Source organism: Nilaparvata lugens, chromosome 4 (genome assembly GCF_014356525.2).
Source record: "Nilaparvata lugens isolate BPH chromosome 4, ASM1435652v1, whole genome shotgun sequence".
NCBI lineage: Eukaryota > Metazoa > Arthropoda > Insecta > Hemiptera > Delphacidae > Nilaparvata > Nilaparvata lugens.
In genome coordinates, this window is record NC_052507.1 from 14,235,718 (window position 1) to 14,251,837 (window position 16,120).

At 36.1% G+C, this 16,120-nt stretch overlaps 1 protein-coding gene across 1 annotated transcript; it reads left to right on the plus strand.

Annotated features, from left to right (window-relative positions):
* Positions 1 to 99: 99 nt before the first annotated feature.
* On the plus strand, positions 100 to 14,868 carry LOC111046068 (NADH dehydrogenase [ubiquinone] 1 alpha subcomplex subunit 10, mitochondrial). Its single transcript, XM_039426726.1, has 6 exons — positions 100 to 861; positions 1,829 to 1,915; positions 7,997 to 8,207; positions 10,565 to 10,729; positions 11,468 to 11,582; positions 14,627 to 14,868. Exons 1-6 carry the CDS (start codon positions 312 to 314, stop codon positions 14,741 to 14,743), a joined length of 1,245 nt encoding a protein of 414 aa, XP_039282660.1. The 5' UTR covers positions 100 to 311; the 3' UTR covers positions 14,744 to 14,868.
* Positions 14,869 to 16,120: the final 1,252 nt, after the last annotated feature.

Below are 16,120 nucleotides of genomic sequence, written 5' to 3' on the forward strand. Positions count from 1 at the left end.
ATTAAAAATGTTATTAATTTCAGATAATAAACACAAATGAGCAAGTATATTAGATTAGCTGTTTCTATCATATATGATTTTTGGATGATATGAACATGACTTCACTGTTGTCTGCAGATCTGTCGATCAGCTGTTTTATAAAATAAGTGATTAGTTGAGTTGTTGAGTATTGGGTAGGTTAATAAGATTCTAATCTCTGGTTTGTAATGTGGTAGAAAATACAATATTACAATATTCAACCTCATATATTTCTTGTTCTTTTTCAAATGCTGTGTTGTAAATGGTAAAAGAGTGTTAGAAATTGAATAGCAATGGCTCTTAGCGTTCTCTGTAATGCATTATCCCAAGCTGTTCCTAGAGGTCAATTGGCCTCTGGCACAGTTTGGAAGTTGTTTTGCAAAACCAATGCTCGTGTGAATTACGTTCCTGCAGCGACAATTGTGAGTATCCACAGCCGAGATTCGGATTATAAGCGAGCAGCACCTTTTCCCTATAAAACCAAGAAGTATCGCCTATGGCGCCGATTGTTTGAGAGCACCAGTGAAAGGTTTGATGAGAACACAAAGATAATTGTCGTTGATGGGCCACCTGCTGTTGGCAAAACTAAAGTCGCTCAAAAGCTGGCTGAAGATTTTGACATGCATTTCATTCCAGAAGCGAACATGGATATGCATTACATCAATTCATACGGATATGACTTTAGAGAACTGGATGCCAAACTACCACCCGGTGCGCAGTCGGTTGATGAGAAGAAGTGGTGTATGAGCCCGGACAAAGTAACGTCGGCCAATTTCCAGTTTCATATGTATGATTTGAGATTCTCCCAATACATCGATGCTCTGGCTCATGTATTCAGTACAGGTACGATTAATCATTTCGTTATTTTAAATTGAGTCTATTATAATATGGTTTTAGTAATGTTAGATCCCTTAGGGATACGACAAGAGCTTACCAGTAGCCACTCCCGTGACTCGGATGGAGATGTCATTTGTCGGTCCCGGCTGCCTGAAAAAAGTCGTTAGTTCATGTCAGAGACCCTGAAATTGATCAGGTGCAACCTGAAATGCTGACACTAGACCTGAGCCAGCCAGGTCGATATTATTGTTATCATTATTTTACCTGTAGGCGAAACAAATAGCCTAAATAGTTCTATAATCACAAAATAAAAACAGAAACTTATCTAGCAATTTAGATTTTTGAACCCTTTTAAAAATGTATTATTTTTTGTTTATTTTTGACTATAATCCATAATGACTTGTGTGACTTCCAAACAGCCTTAATTAAAAGAACAGCGTTTATGCATATCTCTGTAATTGTTGAAAGAGTTGGTTTTATTAACCTTCCGGTAGTCGCGCCCCACTCACACGAGCAGTCGCGTGTTGTACTTTTTACAACATTTAATTTTCCAAGTGTTATGTACTCTCCTTACTGTCAAAACATATCAATTAATTGTATAAGGTACATCAAGCAAAGCCATTAATTCTGTGTTATTGGTTTGTTTACAGTCTTTCCCTATCTTATGCACTTTCGCGACTAAATGGCACCCAAAGACTGAACCATTGCTACTTCACAACTCAGTGAAGTGATGGGGGAAAGTCTTGGAATGCATAGGTGACTCATTCACTGACACCACCCCATTCAATAGTTTTGTGCAACAAAAAAACTGACACTTTTGTACTTTTTGCAACAGCGCGACTGTCGGAAAGTTAATCAGGTTATGTCTAATTTAACTTGAACTAGCGCATATGAATCTCATACATTAATTTATGTTTAAATTGTCTATAATCTTTCTCATTTAATTTTAATTTGTTTATTTTATTTATTACAGGCCAAGGTGTAGTAATGGTACGCAGTGTCTTCAGTGATCTAGTCTTCATGGAAGCTTGCTTCAATGAAGGATATGTTTCAAGAAAAGGTACGTTATTTGTAAAACTACGGTTCTAGTGCAGCAAGTATGTGTTTGATTTTACAGTATTCAGGGAAGAAGCAACATATTAAATATTGGATGGTAGTTATTGTGGCTTTAAAGAAAGTCACTCATATTTTTTAAACCACTTTCCAACAGCCTGTGCAGTCTTATTTGCTTTGCTGGTAGCCTTTTGTAGCCTATACGTGGCTTATATCCAGTTTCACATTTACCATTACCGCTTTACTAAACAGTATCACTTTCAATTTTCACTACTTCCAACTTGGACTTTTCAGTTATGTGCTTATGTTTATCCTGCATCGTAATTATTGGTAGACTGGGGTATCCCACTATAAAAGGTTGTGGTTTCACAAATGGCGGTGGTTGAGTGCTTTACACTAAACATTCCATAGATGCTCATATTATGCCGCATCCACATGTTGGCCCAATGAAGGCCATTAAAGACCAACCACAGTGTGTGGATGGGTGGTTTGCCAACGCTGGTTGATTGGGCGCTGGCTACATTGCAGACTGGGCCAAGTTGTGGACTAGGCTTTAGACAATTTCTTCTTCAAATTGGCCAGCTATGGATTTAGTCCAGTCACTATATACATTGGTGCATGCAATTTATATTGTAGTTCTGATTTTCAATATATTATTTGGGTACATAAGAGAAGTCCAGAACCAATTTCTTCATACAAAATTTCCTTGTGCTAAATACAGAGTGGCCAAAAAACCTCGCTTTCAATATAGAAATTGGCCATTTTTTGTGTATGGAATATGGGCTTAAGTACACTCAACAATAAATTTTCCATTTGTCGACCGAATTTGACTTATGATGAATGATTTTGAACCGCCTTGACGAGCCGAGAAGAATGAAGTGTAGTACAATGAAATCTGAGCATTGTGTCAAAAGCTATAAGTGTTTGAAATTTTGATCCTTGAGGTGTCCTTAAGCGCGCCTCTCCACTAGGAAATACTGAAATGAAGTGCATCTAACGGGTGATTCTCATAGAACATAATCTCATGAACTTATGTCGTTGTGCGAAATATCAATGTGAGGACAATGTAGTTGGTGATGATGGTTGAAGCTGAAAATTGGGTGTTTTTCACAATACAAGGATCATTGTTGTCAGGTGTACCTGGAAATCTATATTAGATAGAGCGCTCTACCTGATCTCAGATTGTAGAGCACAAAAATACGCCCAGAGGGATTTTGAATTATACATCTAAATGGTAACAATCAAAAGATACTGTTGTTCAAAAACTAAAATTCATCAAAATTGATTTTTTCTTCAAATTTCACTCATTTTTGACAAATCATAACTCAGTACTCATTGGAGATAGAGAGTTCCGAATGATCTCATTTTATTCAGAATTTTATAATCTAAAAAAAGGCGGGAGCAAATTTTTCTGTCCGATTACGAGATTTGGCAGAAATCGCTGAAAAATGGAAAATGAGCCAAAAATACGAGGTTTTTTGGCCACTCTGTATTTAGCACAAGGAAATTTTGCATGAAGAAATTGGTTCTGGACTTCTCTTATGTACCCAAATAATATATTGAAAAATCAGAACTACAATATAAATTGCAAGCACACCCCCTTTTTTATGTCTATATTGACTGGACTGATTAACTTTTGGTGGTGTACCATCTTTGAGAGTTGCAATCCACCACTTTATAATTGGGATACAACTATGGTTACCCATGTACTATAATGAGGACCTCGTTAGAATGGCGGTGGAGAAAGACAGAAGAAAAGTGTTGCCGTATCTCTGCCTTGCCATTGCCTTTTATAGAGGATAGCTGATACAGGCATATCTGGTGTATATAGGGGAACTATTTTTCAAACTTGGAGAGGGTAAAATAGGAATCAGGAATAATTCCAATATATCAAGTAATATTATCTTTCACGGTGTCTAACACTATAGTGCGGTCCACGTTATAATAGCAGTATTTGATTAACATTGGTGCTGCTATCCTTATCAATCATTCGACAAATCAGATAGCACTATCCTTTTCTAGCTCCGCAACATTGCCAGATCAATTTCAACAATGTAGAATTATAATTTATTGACAAATATTCAATCTCAATTATAATAATGTTATAGGTATTATAGGTCGTTTATGTCCCAAATTTGAAACCGATTTTTTGTCCAACTCAAGCCGATTACTGTTTACTACTATCTATTTATAATACTTACTCCTACAGTTACCTTGAAAAGTGATAATTTCTGCACTGATTACAGAACGCAAAGAATCACTTTTCTGCTCTAGTGCGCAAAGTATTACTTTGCGTATTATCTTCTATCTTGCAGCCATCCCAATCAGCTGTTGACAATGTTGGCGTGTATTTTGAATGCGAATTAAATTTGTTCTATCTATATTTTTTCTGATTTTCAAATAAATGAAAATGAGAACTCATTAAATTATACATTTTGAATATTATTAATTGCATTTTGAATATCATTATTTCAAATAATATTTTTTCATTCATAAATTGATTGGTTGAAAAATTATTTAGAAATTAAGGTTTACTCAAAATTATTCAAATTTTCAAATTAATTGGATTTATTTAATTTTTAATTTGAATAAATTATCGATTATTAATTTTTAATTGGATTATCAAGTTTAAAATAAATTAAAGTTGTTATTAATAACAAAATTATACAGACTAACAATTGATGGATTTCAGCCATAATTTTACCCATGATCAACCACTTCTCATATTCAATGGTAACAACTGTAGGAAAAATTTAATGTGAAATACGTGCGCAAAGTTCCTCTGCTGCACTCAAGAAACCATTCCGCCCTCGCCTACGGCTCATGCGTAAACGTTTCTTTCGGTGCAGCAAACTGTCACTTTGCGCACTAGTTGCACTAATAACTATTTTGGCCGGGTAAGAGTGTAAGAACGGCATATATTATGAGAGACTACCAGCATCATATTGCTTCACCAAAAAGAATTACTAGGATTATCGACTTCAGTTAACATTGACATTTGGAACATAAACGCCCTCTACCAATATATTCTTATTCTATCTTTTCTCTATGATAGAAGGCAGTGGCAAGGCAGAGAATCGGTAACGCTGTTCTCCAATATTTCCCCACTGCCATTATAACGTGGACCTCAATATAGTATTGATTATTGTTGCAGTGAAATGCGGTTATATTGAAGTGATCACATGCAACAATGCCAATGGGTGAAGTAATAATAATAATAATAATGAGTTTCTGTTCATGGCGTGGTCATAAGTATGGCCACAAGTGAACAAGTCAAGAACATAAATAACTGTCATAGAATAGAAGGGGTTCTCCTGAAGGAAAGCCCTCAGTCTCCTCTTCAAGACTGTCTCTGGCAGAGTCCTGGCTGAAACTGGCAGCTTGTTCAAAATTTTAGCTGGCTGGTAGATGAGGCTGCTCTGGGTCCTCCCCAATCTACAATATGGCAGGTCCAGCCTCAGCCTGCCTCTGGTGCCATGATCATGCACATCACCCCTGGTAGGCAAAGTACGGACACTGTGGAATGCCTTTATAGCTGACCTGTAAATGTAAAAAATTGAATACAGTGAGAATCTTTTCACCCACAAAAAGAGGCTTACAATGCGCTAAAAATTCTGCCCCACAAAGAATCCGGATGGCCTTCTTCTGCACCAGCAGTACATCTTTTACCTCAGAGGCACCACCCCACAAGGTGATGCCATAGGCCATCACACTCTGTAATCCTTGTGTCAATGGGTCGATTGATTAAAAACTAGAATCTAGTGACCAGCAACTAATCATTAGCTCTAGCCAATCTACCTAGAATACATTCTAAGTACATTGGTTCTAGCTATACACAGAAGATTACACCTGACTCAATCTTGATATTTGCTTCGAAATTACTGAGAATTAGCAATTGCTAGCTTTTATTATTAAATCTGTGCAAAAGCTAAAAATAAACTTTCTACTGGTGACATTTTTCAAAGTTTTTCGATTTGTATATCATCAAGCTATCTAAATAAAAAAGTTTTCTCAGAAAAACATTTTTTTCCCGATCATTACTTTTTGAGATATGTGCGCCTAAAGTTTAATTTTTTGGGACAGAACATTTCAAATCCGGTAAGAGATAAATCCATGAGATTTAGAGGATAAATTCTTCATGGTATTTTTGATTGAATAAAACAAAACTTTTCTGAAAATAGGTAACAATTTTTGAGAAATTAATTCAACTCACTAAAAATGACCAAAAATAACTTTCAGTTGAGTTATTTTTGGTAAATTGAATAACTTTATCCAAAATTGATATTTTCTTTTTTTTTGTTTTATTCAATCAGCAATACCATGAAGAATTTATCCTCCAAATCTCATAGATTTATCACTCACCGAATTTGAAATGTTCTGTCTAAAAATTTAAACTTTAGGCCCTCATATCTCAAAAAGTAATGATCGAAAAAAGTGTTTTCCTGCGAAAACTTTCTTCATTTTGATAGCTTGATAATATACAAATTGAAAAATATCACCAGTAGAAAGTTTATTTTTAGCCTTTGCTCAGCCTTAAATCGATCCACTGTGTCTGGCACAATTACTTACTTACTCCTTAGCTCTACAGGTCGCTACAACCCTTGGCCTCCCTCACAAAGTCTCTCAATATCTCCCGATCGACTGCCTGCCTTTTCCAGTTTCGAACTCCAAGAGGTTTCAAATCCCGGTCCACGTCATCTGTCCATCTATTCCTTGGTCTGTCTTTTTCTTCTTCTATTATAATATTCTTTCCCTCCATATACATTTGGCAATCCTTACATCACCCATTCTCAGCAAGTGCCCCATCCACCTAATTCTGCCAGCTTTAATAAATCGGACGATGTCTTCACTCCCCAGGAAGCGCTCGATTTCTCCAAATTCCATTATTGTTAACAGGGCCCACTATCCTCCTAATAGCCTTTCTTTCAAAGATTCGAAGCCTTTCTATGTCCCCAGCTGTGAGAACCCAAGTCTCAGAGCCATAACATACTACAGGCCTGACTAATGCCTTATATAATTCATTTTTGTAGCTCTGGACAATAGTCGAGACTTGAATAATTTCAAACTAGCATAGAACGACCTGTTACCTGCCATGATTCGATTACTTATCTCAGCTGTGCTCTCCCACTACTCGCCTACTCGCCACAAGTGTTCCTATAGTGAGGTCCACGTTATAATGGCAGTGAAGAAAGATAGGAGAAAAACGTTGCCAAGTCTCTCCATTTTGCCACTGACTGTACACAGCTGTTACTCAATTCATTTCATTAAATTTAATCCAATGATAATTATCATTCCCTTGATAAAATAATTAATTTAATGTCAAATTAATGAAAGAAAATATATTTTTTCATAATTTGATTCAAAAATTTGCTTTCATACCTGAGATCAGATTTTTATTTTTATACAAACCTGAAATGGCGGCTAATTTAAAAAGCTGTGATACAACAATCTGAATTTCAAAACAACAGAAATTGAGCTATTTGGTAGGTATTCTATTCCAATTTCTTCTAAAAATAATAGAAAAATAGAAATCCTATTTAAAAATAAGTAATTTCAATGAATTAATTCTGAAATAACTTTTCAATATTATTTATACCGGTAGGAGTAGGTCTAACCTATACAGGTAGGCTAACTGAAGCATGGATGAAGTCCAGGATGGTTAGTTATCAACTTTTAAAATGTCATTTCAGGTATTTTAATTTGTGTTTCTCATACGGTAATGTTTAAAAATTATTTCATTGTTTCAAAAATACATTTTAAATCAATTATACGACTTGTGTACTCAAGTATTTTGATAGAATGAAGAAAAAAATGGCGGCTGGGAATTGTTTTGTCAGTTTTGTACAGTCACTGTCAAAAGTGAATATAAAATATTCTGGCTAATAGACAACATTGCATAGCGGGAGAGAGATAGTGCTATCTGTTTTGTTGTATGATAGAAAAGAACAGAAACAGTATTGTCAATCGTACACTGCCATTATAACGTGGACCTCACTATAGGTATTGTCTGGCACAATTGTTGCAGTAAAATACGGTTATATTGAAGTGATGTATGTAAGTAATCTATGTTTGACTGTGTGTGTTGCAGTGAAAGACGGCTACTACTTTGTGCGCCGCAACACTTTGAAGGAGCTGCTGAGGCCACACCTGGTGGTGTACCTGGATATGCCGGTGCCGGCTGTGCAGCAGCGACTCAAGGAGCGCGGCCACGACTACGAGGTCAACGGCAAGGCTCTCACGCCCTCCTTCCTCGCCAACCTCGAGAACGCCTACAAGAAGAACTGTCTGCCTGCACTCGAGTGAGTCAAGCTTACCTAAATCTACGAGGGTCATTTCTTTCAACCACCGATTGGTCATAAATAGAACACGAATGTGTATAAAAGAATAATTTCCCCATCAAAAGTTACTTACACTTGAGATTATTCCTCAACATAGAGGGTGTTCTGAAAAAAAGGTGCCCGTAAGTCAGGGCGTGATTCCTCTCATCATGCTTTTCTACAGAACTTGTAGAAAATTCAATTTTGAAGAGAAAGATGTGAAATAAGTCTATAATAGACAAACGCAGCCTTAAAAAAATAATCCTTAATTACATACAAAACGCATTAAAAATAGACAACATCTGTTAAGCTCTCTACAATAGTAATATTAAGGATTATTTTTTTAAAGGTTGCGTTTGTCACTATAGACTTATTTTACATATTCCTCTTCGAAATTATATTTTCTACAAGTTGCGTGAAAAAATATTTGTTGTTTATTGTACATTTAACATAGTAAATCTGCTTCAAACCTTAAAGGAACTTGTTTTTCGGGACCAAGTTTCGCGCATTTCGTCACATATCTTAAAAATTACTGTAGCTACCGGTCTGGAAACGGTTTTATTCAATTTTTTCAGTTCATTTTACATAAATTACGCTCAATTGTACATCTTAATTAACAGCCAACCAATACCCGTGGTGCTTCTTCTCAGCAGGGGAACTGAAATTCAGACGAAATCTTTCATCCTGTATAACTTGTTAACCAAGCATTTTCGGACCTATGTTAATTAGAACTTTTTTCTTCTTTTGATGTGAGGATTCACGCCCTGGCTTATGGGCACCTTTTTTCAGAACACTCTGTATAATTGCCGTGAATTTCAAGTCATTTTCAATACCAGTGGACCAGCCTACCAAAACCCTCTTCATAAAATGCTGCCACCAAATGAGTTGAAGTGGGCTTGTTGTTTTGGAGCTCCTCTCGGAAACTTTGCTCTTGAAGTCATGCCTTGAGTTTGGGGAAAAGGTATTAGTCACTAGTGGCCAAGTCAGGTTTTTGTATGGTGGGTGATGAAAACTATTCCATTCAATTTGCTGGAGAAGCCGTTTGGTTGCACTGTGAGTCCGAGTTGTCAAGCATCACGACGATTTCGGCAGTCATTTCAACTGACATCTTCCATTTCCGAGACCATTCATGCACAAAATCATCACTCATAACGTTTTCTGCTTAAACTTGAATCATTTTTCGTTAGATTTTTGCTGCTGAACTATTGCATTTTGCTCGCAAAAACTAATAACGCTACGTAACTAGCACATGCGGCAGACTCAAGAGAGGCGGCAATGTTTGTAGGTCTATAACTCGACAACAATTGACGATCACAAGGCGTTTGGTGGGGATGATATGCTGTTCAGCTTTGTGAAAGTCAGAAACAATTCCCCCCTTGGTTCTAATGGAAGTTTTCACACATTGGTAGAATGAAAACTCTCATAAGGATCATTGTTATTATTAATTTTCCCATCAAGGGACTCACGCTCTCAAGAATGCCTACAAGAAGAACTATTTGCTGGAGTGTGTAGATCATTTGATAGAGTTTGGTCAAAGTTTGTTTCGTTAACAACTGTTGAATGTTGCTTGTAAATACTGAAATTGTATATTGAAGTCATCCTGTCCAATAAATTTTTACAGGCAGCAATAGATGTGGCTCCTGGCCTTCCCTTGCATTTATTTGTTTCTGAGGGTGATGCCCACATGAGCTCCAGGCTTGTGCTTGGATAATGAAAGACAGATGATCATGATAGATGAATATGCCTACAACTTGAGGTGGGTTACGAACTACCGAGAAGCGACTTTAAACTTATAAATCATATTTAGAGGAGTCGGCTCTTCAAATGGTCACCCTCACAACGGAAGTAGCACGCGCTCGACTCATCTTATCGATACCTTATCAGGGTGTCACTCAGCCCTGTAAAACTGATCTCTTAAAATGTGGGGATAACAAACTCGGTAGTCTATTTCTCTTCTCCAAGGCCGATGTTTCCATTTTTTGTTAATTTTCGGACAGTGAGCATGCAGAGAGAGAAAGAATGATATGTATAAGACGCTCTTGGTCGCTCTTCTATCTGCTCACTTCCAGGGTTTCAGGAGCCAGGGGCCACAGCTACTCTCTTGGCCCCTACCTTTCTGTTGTATTGAATGTTTCTTTTTAGGGGACGGTTTACACATTGTTGAAGCATACATTGAGAGATTGAAAGGTAATGTTCCCTTACACTTGCGTTATTCTTGTACCCAGCGGAGCATAAATCCAAGTTATGTTTTTTCATAAAACTCATAGATAGAAAATTGAATCATTAAAATTAGTTACATTGATTTTCGATTAAAAAATGGCCTCTTGTTGTAATTGCAGGCAGCACGCTGAGTTGCTGGTCTATGATTGGAGCAACGAAGCAGACGTGGACTTGGTAGTGGAGGATATCGAACGATTGGACTTTGAAAAGTATACGTACTACGATGAAAAAATGAGGGATTGGCTATTCTTCAAGGAGCAGCACATTCAAGATCTGCGCTGCAAGTAAGTTTCACGTACAAGTTTGGTTAAAGTTTATTATTTTTATCATAATATAATATAATCTATCATGCATCAAATACACTGATTAACTCTAGTAACCCTAATTCACCCTAATTTTAACGATAGAATTGGGTCATTCTGTTGTTCTATCATGCATCACTTATACACAACTGATTAACTAGAAATTTCGCACAAATCTTTTGAACATACCCAGCATTGTTCTAGGCCTAATTTCATCATAATAACCATAGAATGAAATCATTCAGTTTTCAAACATAATCCACTTTACCACAGTAAAGAATATTTTATATGTTCGATCCAGATGTACATAAAGATGCCCCAATATAAAATTAAAAAATCAGTCTGAGTACTTTTCTACTGAATAGTAGTTCTGTCTGGGCATATATGATTCCTTCTTCTCTATTCCTCTCTGTCCTGTGCGATTCTCAATGAATAATTTCATTCAATTCAACACAATATACATAAAAGAAAAAACTAATAATAATTTATAAAACTATAAATTATTGTAAACTTAATGCTGTCTCCATACATAATAAGCCTCATATATTTCCTCATGTTATTGCCAACCTTTCATAATATTAGAGAACACCTAAAGTTTCTTAGGGAATTATCCACGGCTATGACAGGAGAATAAATTAGGACGTATGTCTGTTATAGTAGCCCTTAGCTAGTGCTACCTCGAGCTGCTATATTCAGCTAATGGTTTTGATTGAATTGCAGGTACGCAGATTACAAGAATGACCTGATGCAAATGTTAAATGTACCGCTTCCCAACTGCCCCGAGTTGTACATGGACGCAACTGAGGCCGCCGCCTTTGAGGAGAAATACAGAAATGTGAGTCAATTATTGTCAATTAGTGCTAAGAATCAGAGTGAAGCAGTGAAGGTAGAGTGTATCAAAGATTTCAAATACATTTATTTGTCATTTGAACAAGAACAATTTATAAATTATAATAAGAGAAGCATAATATAACCTAGATTTCAAATCAATCATAAGCAAGATCAGAAATAAAACATGAATAATAACACAAAACAATACAAAAACTCAAAATATATTGTTATTAAGTTTATTGAAGCATTTCTCCTTTTAATTATTTTCCTATGGCGGCTACCCAGCAAGGAAACCCTGTCCGCTGGGAGCTAGTATCAGTTTATTTAATTATTTAAATGTATTGAAAAACCATAAATTGTTCATAATATATCTAAATGCCTTCCTTTCTTTCTTCCTTTGCCGCTCCACTAAGTTCTGCGACATTTGGGTACAAAAATTACTTGAACTACTGTACCTTCTCTGATACACTCTACCTGACCCTACAAATCGACTGTAAGCCTAAACCTGACCTTCAAAAGCGCAAAACACCTTCTTTTAACCGAATTTCTTTATCAGTCAAAATTGTTTAAACGGTCAAGATGGAGACACAGTATACATACAGTATGGAAACTTGGCTAGTACCCTATCGCAAAAATCCGCCATCTTGTTAGGAAGCGCCGCATTGTAATAGTATTGATGGTAGGTTCGGATCACTCTAATGATCCGGATCAATTGAACTCGTTCACTGCCACGAGCCAATCAGAAGACCAGGATTGGAACTTCCCAAGGTCACGTGACGTGTCTAGTATTTGCGCCATGTAAAAGTAACTGTAGTTTTATGATATAAAAATTCGATTGCACTAGGTCTCATCCCTGGGAAAACTCGCTGACGGACATGTAAAGGATAATTCATCCTTGGAAAAACAGATGATAATTTCGTCGTCTGTCGATAACAGAAGATGCGTGTGCCTGTGTGGGAAATCAGCTGTGTAATCAATGAGCTTACCGTATCTCGCGAGAAATCTAAAAATCTGGTGTGGCGCATTCACACAACTTTTCTTGCCGTAATGAAAATTGATCACCTGACGCTAGTGTTCCCGCGCATCTCAAGTATCAAAGATTTGAGCCAGCTGGTGACAGGGCAATAACGCTGGAGACATACATGAGGTCTGCTATCTCTTCATAGTGAATGATTTAATAGAATCAACAATAATTTGCAATTGAATAATCACATTTTCTCGAAATTAAAGCTTATTTTCAATTTTAGGTGGAAATATGTCTGAACATTAATTGTAGAGATTTTCATGCTTGATCTACTCCACTTGATTTTTTTTTTTTGTTTAAATTGTATCTAAAGCCTGATAATTGGGAATCTAAAATCAAACTTTGCATTGATGGGGCGGAGCTCCTGAAATTTTTACAGATATGGGACTTGTGGCAGTTGATAGAGCTTATCGATGACTATCTAGGTATGAATTTGATCAAAATCGTTGGAGCCGTTTCAAGAAAATCACGAAAAACTCTGTTTTTGACAACATTTTCGCCATTTTGAATTGCATCAGATCGAAATTGTTCGTGTCGGATACTTATATCGTAAGGACCATAAGTTCCAAATTTCAAGTCATTCCGTTTATTGGGAGATGAGATATCGTGTACACAGACGCACATACACACACACACACACACACACACACCACACACACACACACACACACACACACACACACACACACACACCACACACACACACACACACATACAGACCAATCAATACCCAAAACCACTTTTTTGGACTCAGGGGACCTTGAAACGTATATAAATTTAGAAATTGGGGTACCTTAATTTTTTTCGGAGAGCAATACTTTCCTTACCTATGGTAATAGGGCAAGGAAAGTAAAAATCTTAATAGACTCGATCAAAATAATCTGACTTGTTGACATGAGATGGTATTTATCATAATATTCAAAGTTAATCATTATTTTACAGTTCTAAGTGATAAGTGAGTGTTATTTTGTTATTCAATTTGGTATGTAAACAATCTAAATTAGAACTTTTATGTTTTCAAATATTTGCACTGAAAATTTGACCTGAATTCAAGTGTATGGAACATAACCTACTTTTTGGAATATTTATAGTGTATAAATCAAAATTCGGGGAAGAAACAGGTTTGGGCTGTGCCTGTTAGTCCTTCCCCAATCATTTTAAAGAATTGAGTTCTGTTTATCAATAACGAGCAAAGCTCGGTGCCCCAATATTATTATTATAACTGATCAGAATAGTAAGATAGTTGAAATGTATTGATACAATTGAAATAATAGAAAAAAATTATAACTTATATGAAATTTATATCGTACCTATTTAATGGATTATTTTCTCAAATGAGTCACAATGGGAGATTTTTGTTTTAAAAAACTAGAATATTGTGAATGGCAAGAGCTGTGATAAAATCCATATCCATTATTAATTATAACTACATAGTATATTATATTACATTTAATATCATATTATAATATATAACAACAATTTTCATGCGTTTGTGGTACTTTTTTATTTGATTGAATAATCTATAATAAATATAATGGCAGATAACCTAACTTTGGTCTGAATGTGTGACTTTTGAAATAACGACCTTGTCGTGCAAAGGAAAACGCTTCACCTGCAGTCGACCGCGAATTTTCAGCCATCTTGAAATTGAGCCCGACCCGGTCGCGGTCGACGTCGGAAGTTTTCACACAAACGAAAACGTACCTTAAGCGACAACTCTGCGATTCTAACCGCAAATCCCGTTTTCAAATTGTTGAATATGTTTCCCTGTTGAGATTCAGGGTCTCATTAGTTTTCTGTATATCGACGATTATCCCCCTCTTTCTTCCAACACACCACATCATTTCAGATTATTGTCTTATTTTTTATGCAATATTTGCATTGTTAATGTTATTGTAATTATTGTATATTGATTTTTCTCATTGTATTTTTGTGTGTTGTGAAAAAATTGAATTGAATTGATTGGTTATATATTTTACAAACATGAGCATTTCATGAATATAAAAAATATTCGTATTTTTCAGAGCCCTGGAAACAAGTACATGGATGGCTTCAACATGGATATGGGAGACAAGGTGTTCTGGAAGTTCTTCGATAACTTTGCCAAGAGAACCTACCCCACATCAAACACCAGAGCCTGATTCGCTCCATGCGTAGTCTCTTCAACGCTTCAATAGATCAATAATTTTGGAGGCATGTCTATTCACATTTAATGATTGTCAGATATTGTTATTAATGATTAATTACACGAGATTTATCTCTAGTATTGTTGTGTATTTAACTTCTGCAATTACATTGGTGAAAGTTGAAGTAGGTAATCCTATGTAGAGGTAATTATTACAATATATTGGAGATATTGGAGACATGCAGTGGTTGGAAGTGTCACTTTTTTGATTATGTGACTGAAATATTTTTATTTTGATCTTGCTTCTTATTAAAACCTGGTCAACTATTATGTTGAGCAGCAGACGTTTCTTTGGCAAAAATCAAATTCGCTCAATGTCTGGTGGATGAGGCGAAAAACACGAATCCGAGTTTGTATTCAGGAGATTTAGAAGTTGAAAATATTACTATTGCAATTGGTGAATTTTGCTTGTTAAGCGAGAATCTTAAGTTGAGAAATTTGTTTGGTTATTGTGCTTCCACCTCTCCTCCCCGCTTCTTCTAGAAAAGTTGGCTGGGCGAGCTCTATTTCTCCCCCTCCCATAGCCACCCTTCCCCCGGGATGAGCTGCAGAGCTGCTGCAGGACTCACTTCTGCTGCTGCCGTTGTCGAAGCCATACCATGCGTTACGTTTCGTGATATGCACAGTGCGTGCATACGTTCCGTGAAATGTAAATATGTGTGTATTATGGACTATGTTTTGTAATCTCCCGTTGGAGAAAGTTAAGTTCAGTTTTTATTTGTTGCGTGCACGTGTTAATAAACACGTTGTGCTATTTATAAACAAGTCACACATGAATGGAAAGATCATACACCAGTCAAGCAGCCCATCTTTAAATATCTATTACAGTCCACTTTCAGTCTTCACACCGAGGTGAGTAATCACACAATTGCCTAACTTTTACCTATATTTTGGGTTTTGCGTTCAATAGCACCAACTTAACTGTACCTCAAACCTGCGGTTTGCGGTTAGCTGTACATAAGGACAGGACGGGTTACCATACATCTCGCGAATGATTAAGAATTTCCAAAATCTGACTTCATTTATTTTTGTTCAATGCTCAAAATATCGTGAAATTTTTGTCCAAATACCGTATTATAGCACAATAACAATAAATCTCTTTAGATTCAATGAAATTAATAATTGTTGAAATAAGGAATATGCTCATATCTCGCTAACAGTTTTTCAAGTTTGGTTCCCTCAGTTTTTTTAATATCTGACAACACAATCTTGTTCCTCGATACTATCAGGTAATATTGCTAAAAGCAAGTTATTATTTTATGGTTATCAAAATGTACGAATAAAAACAAATCTTTTGAGAAAATAAATATCTTTAATATCACCTTAAAACTAA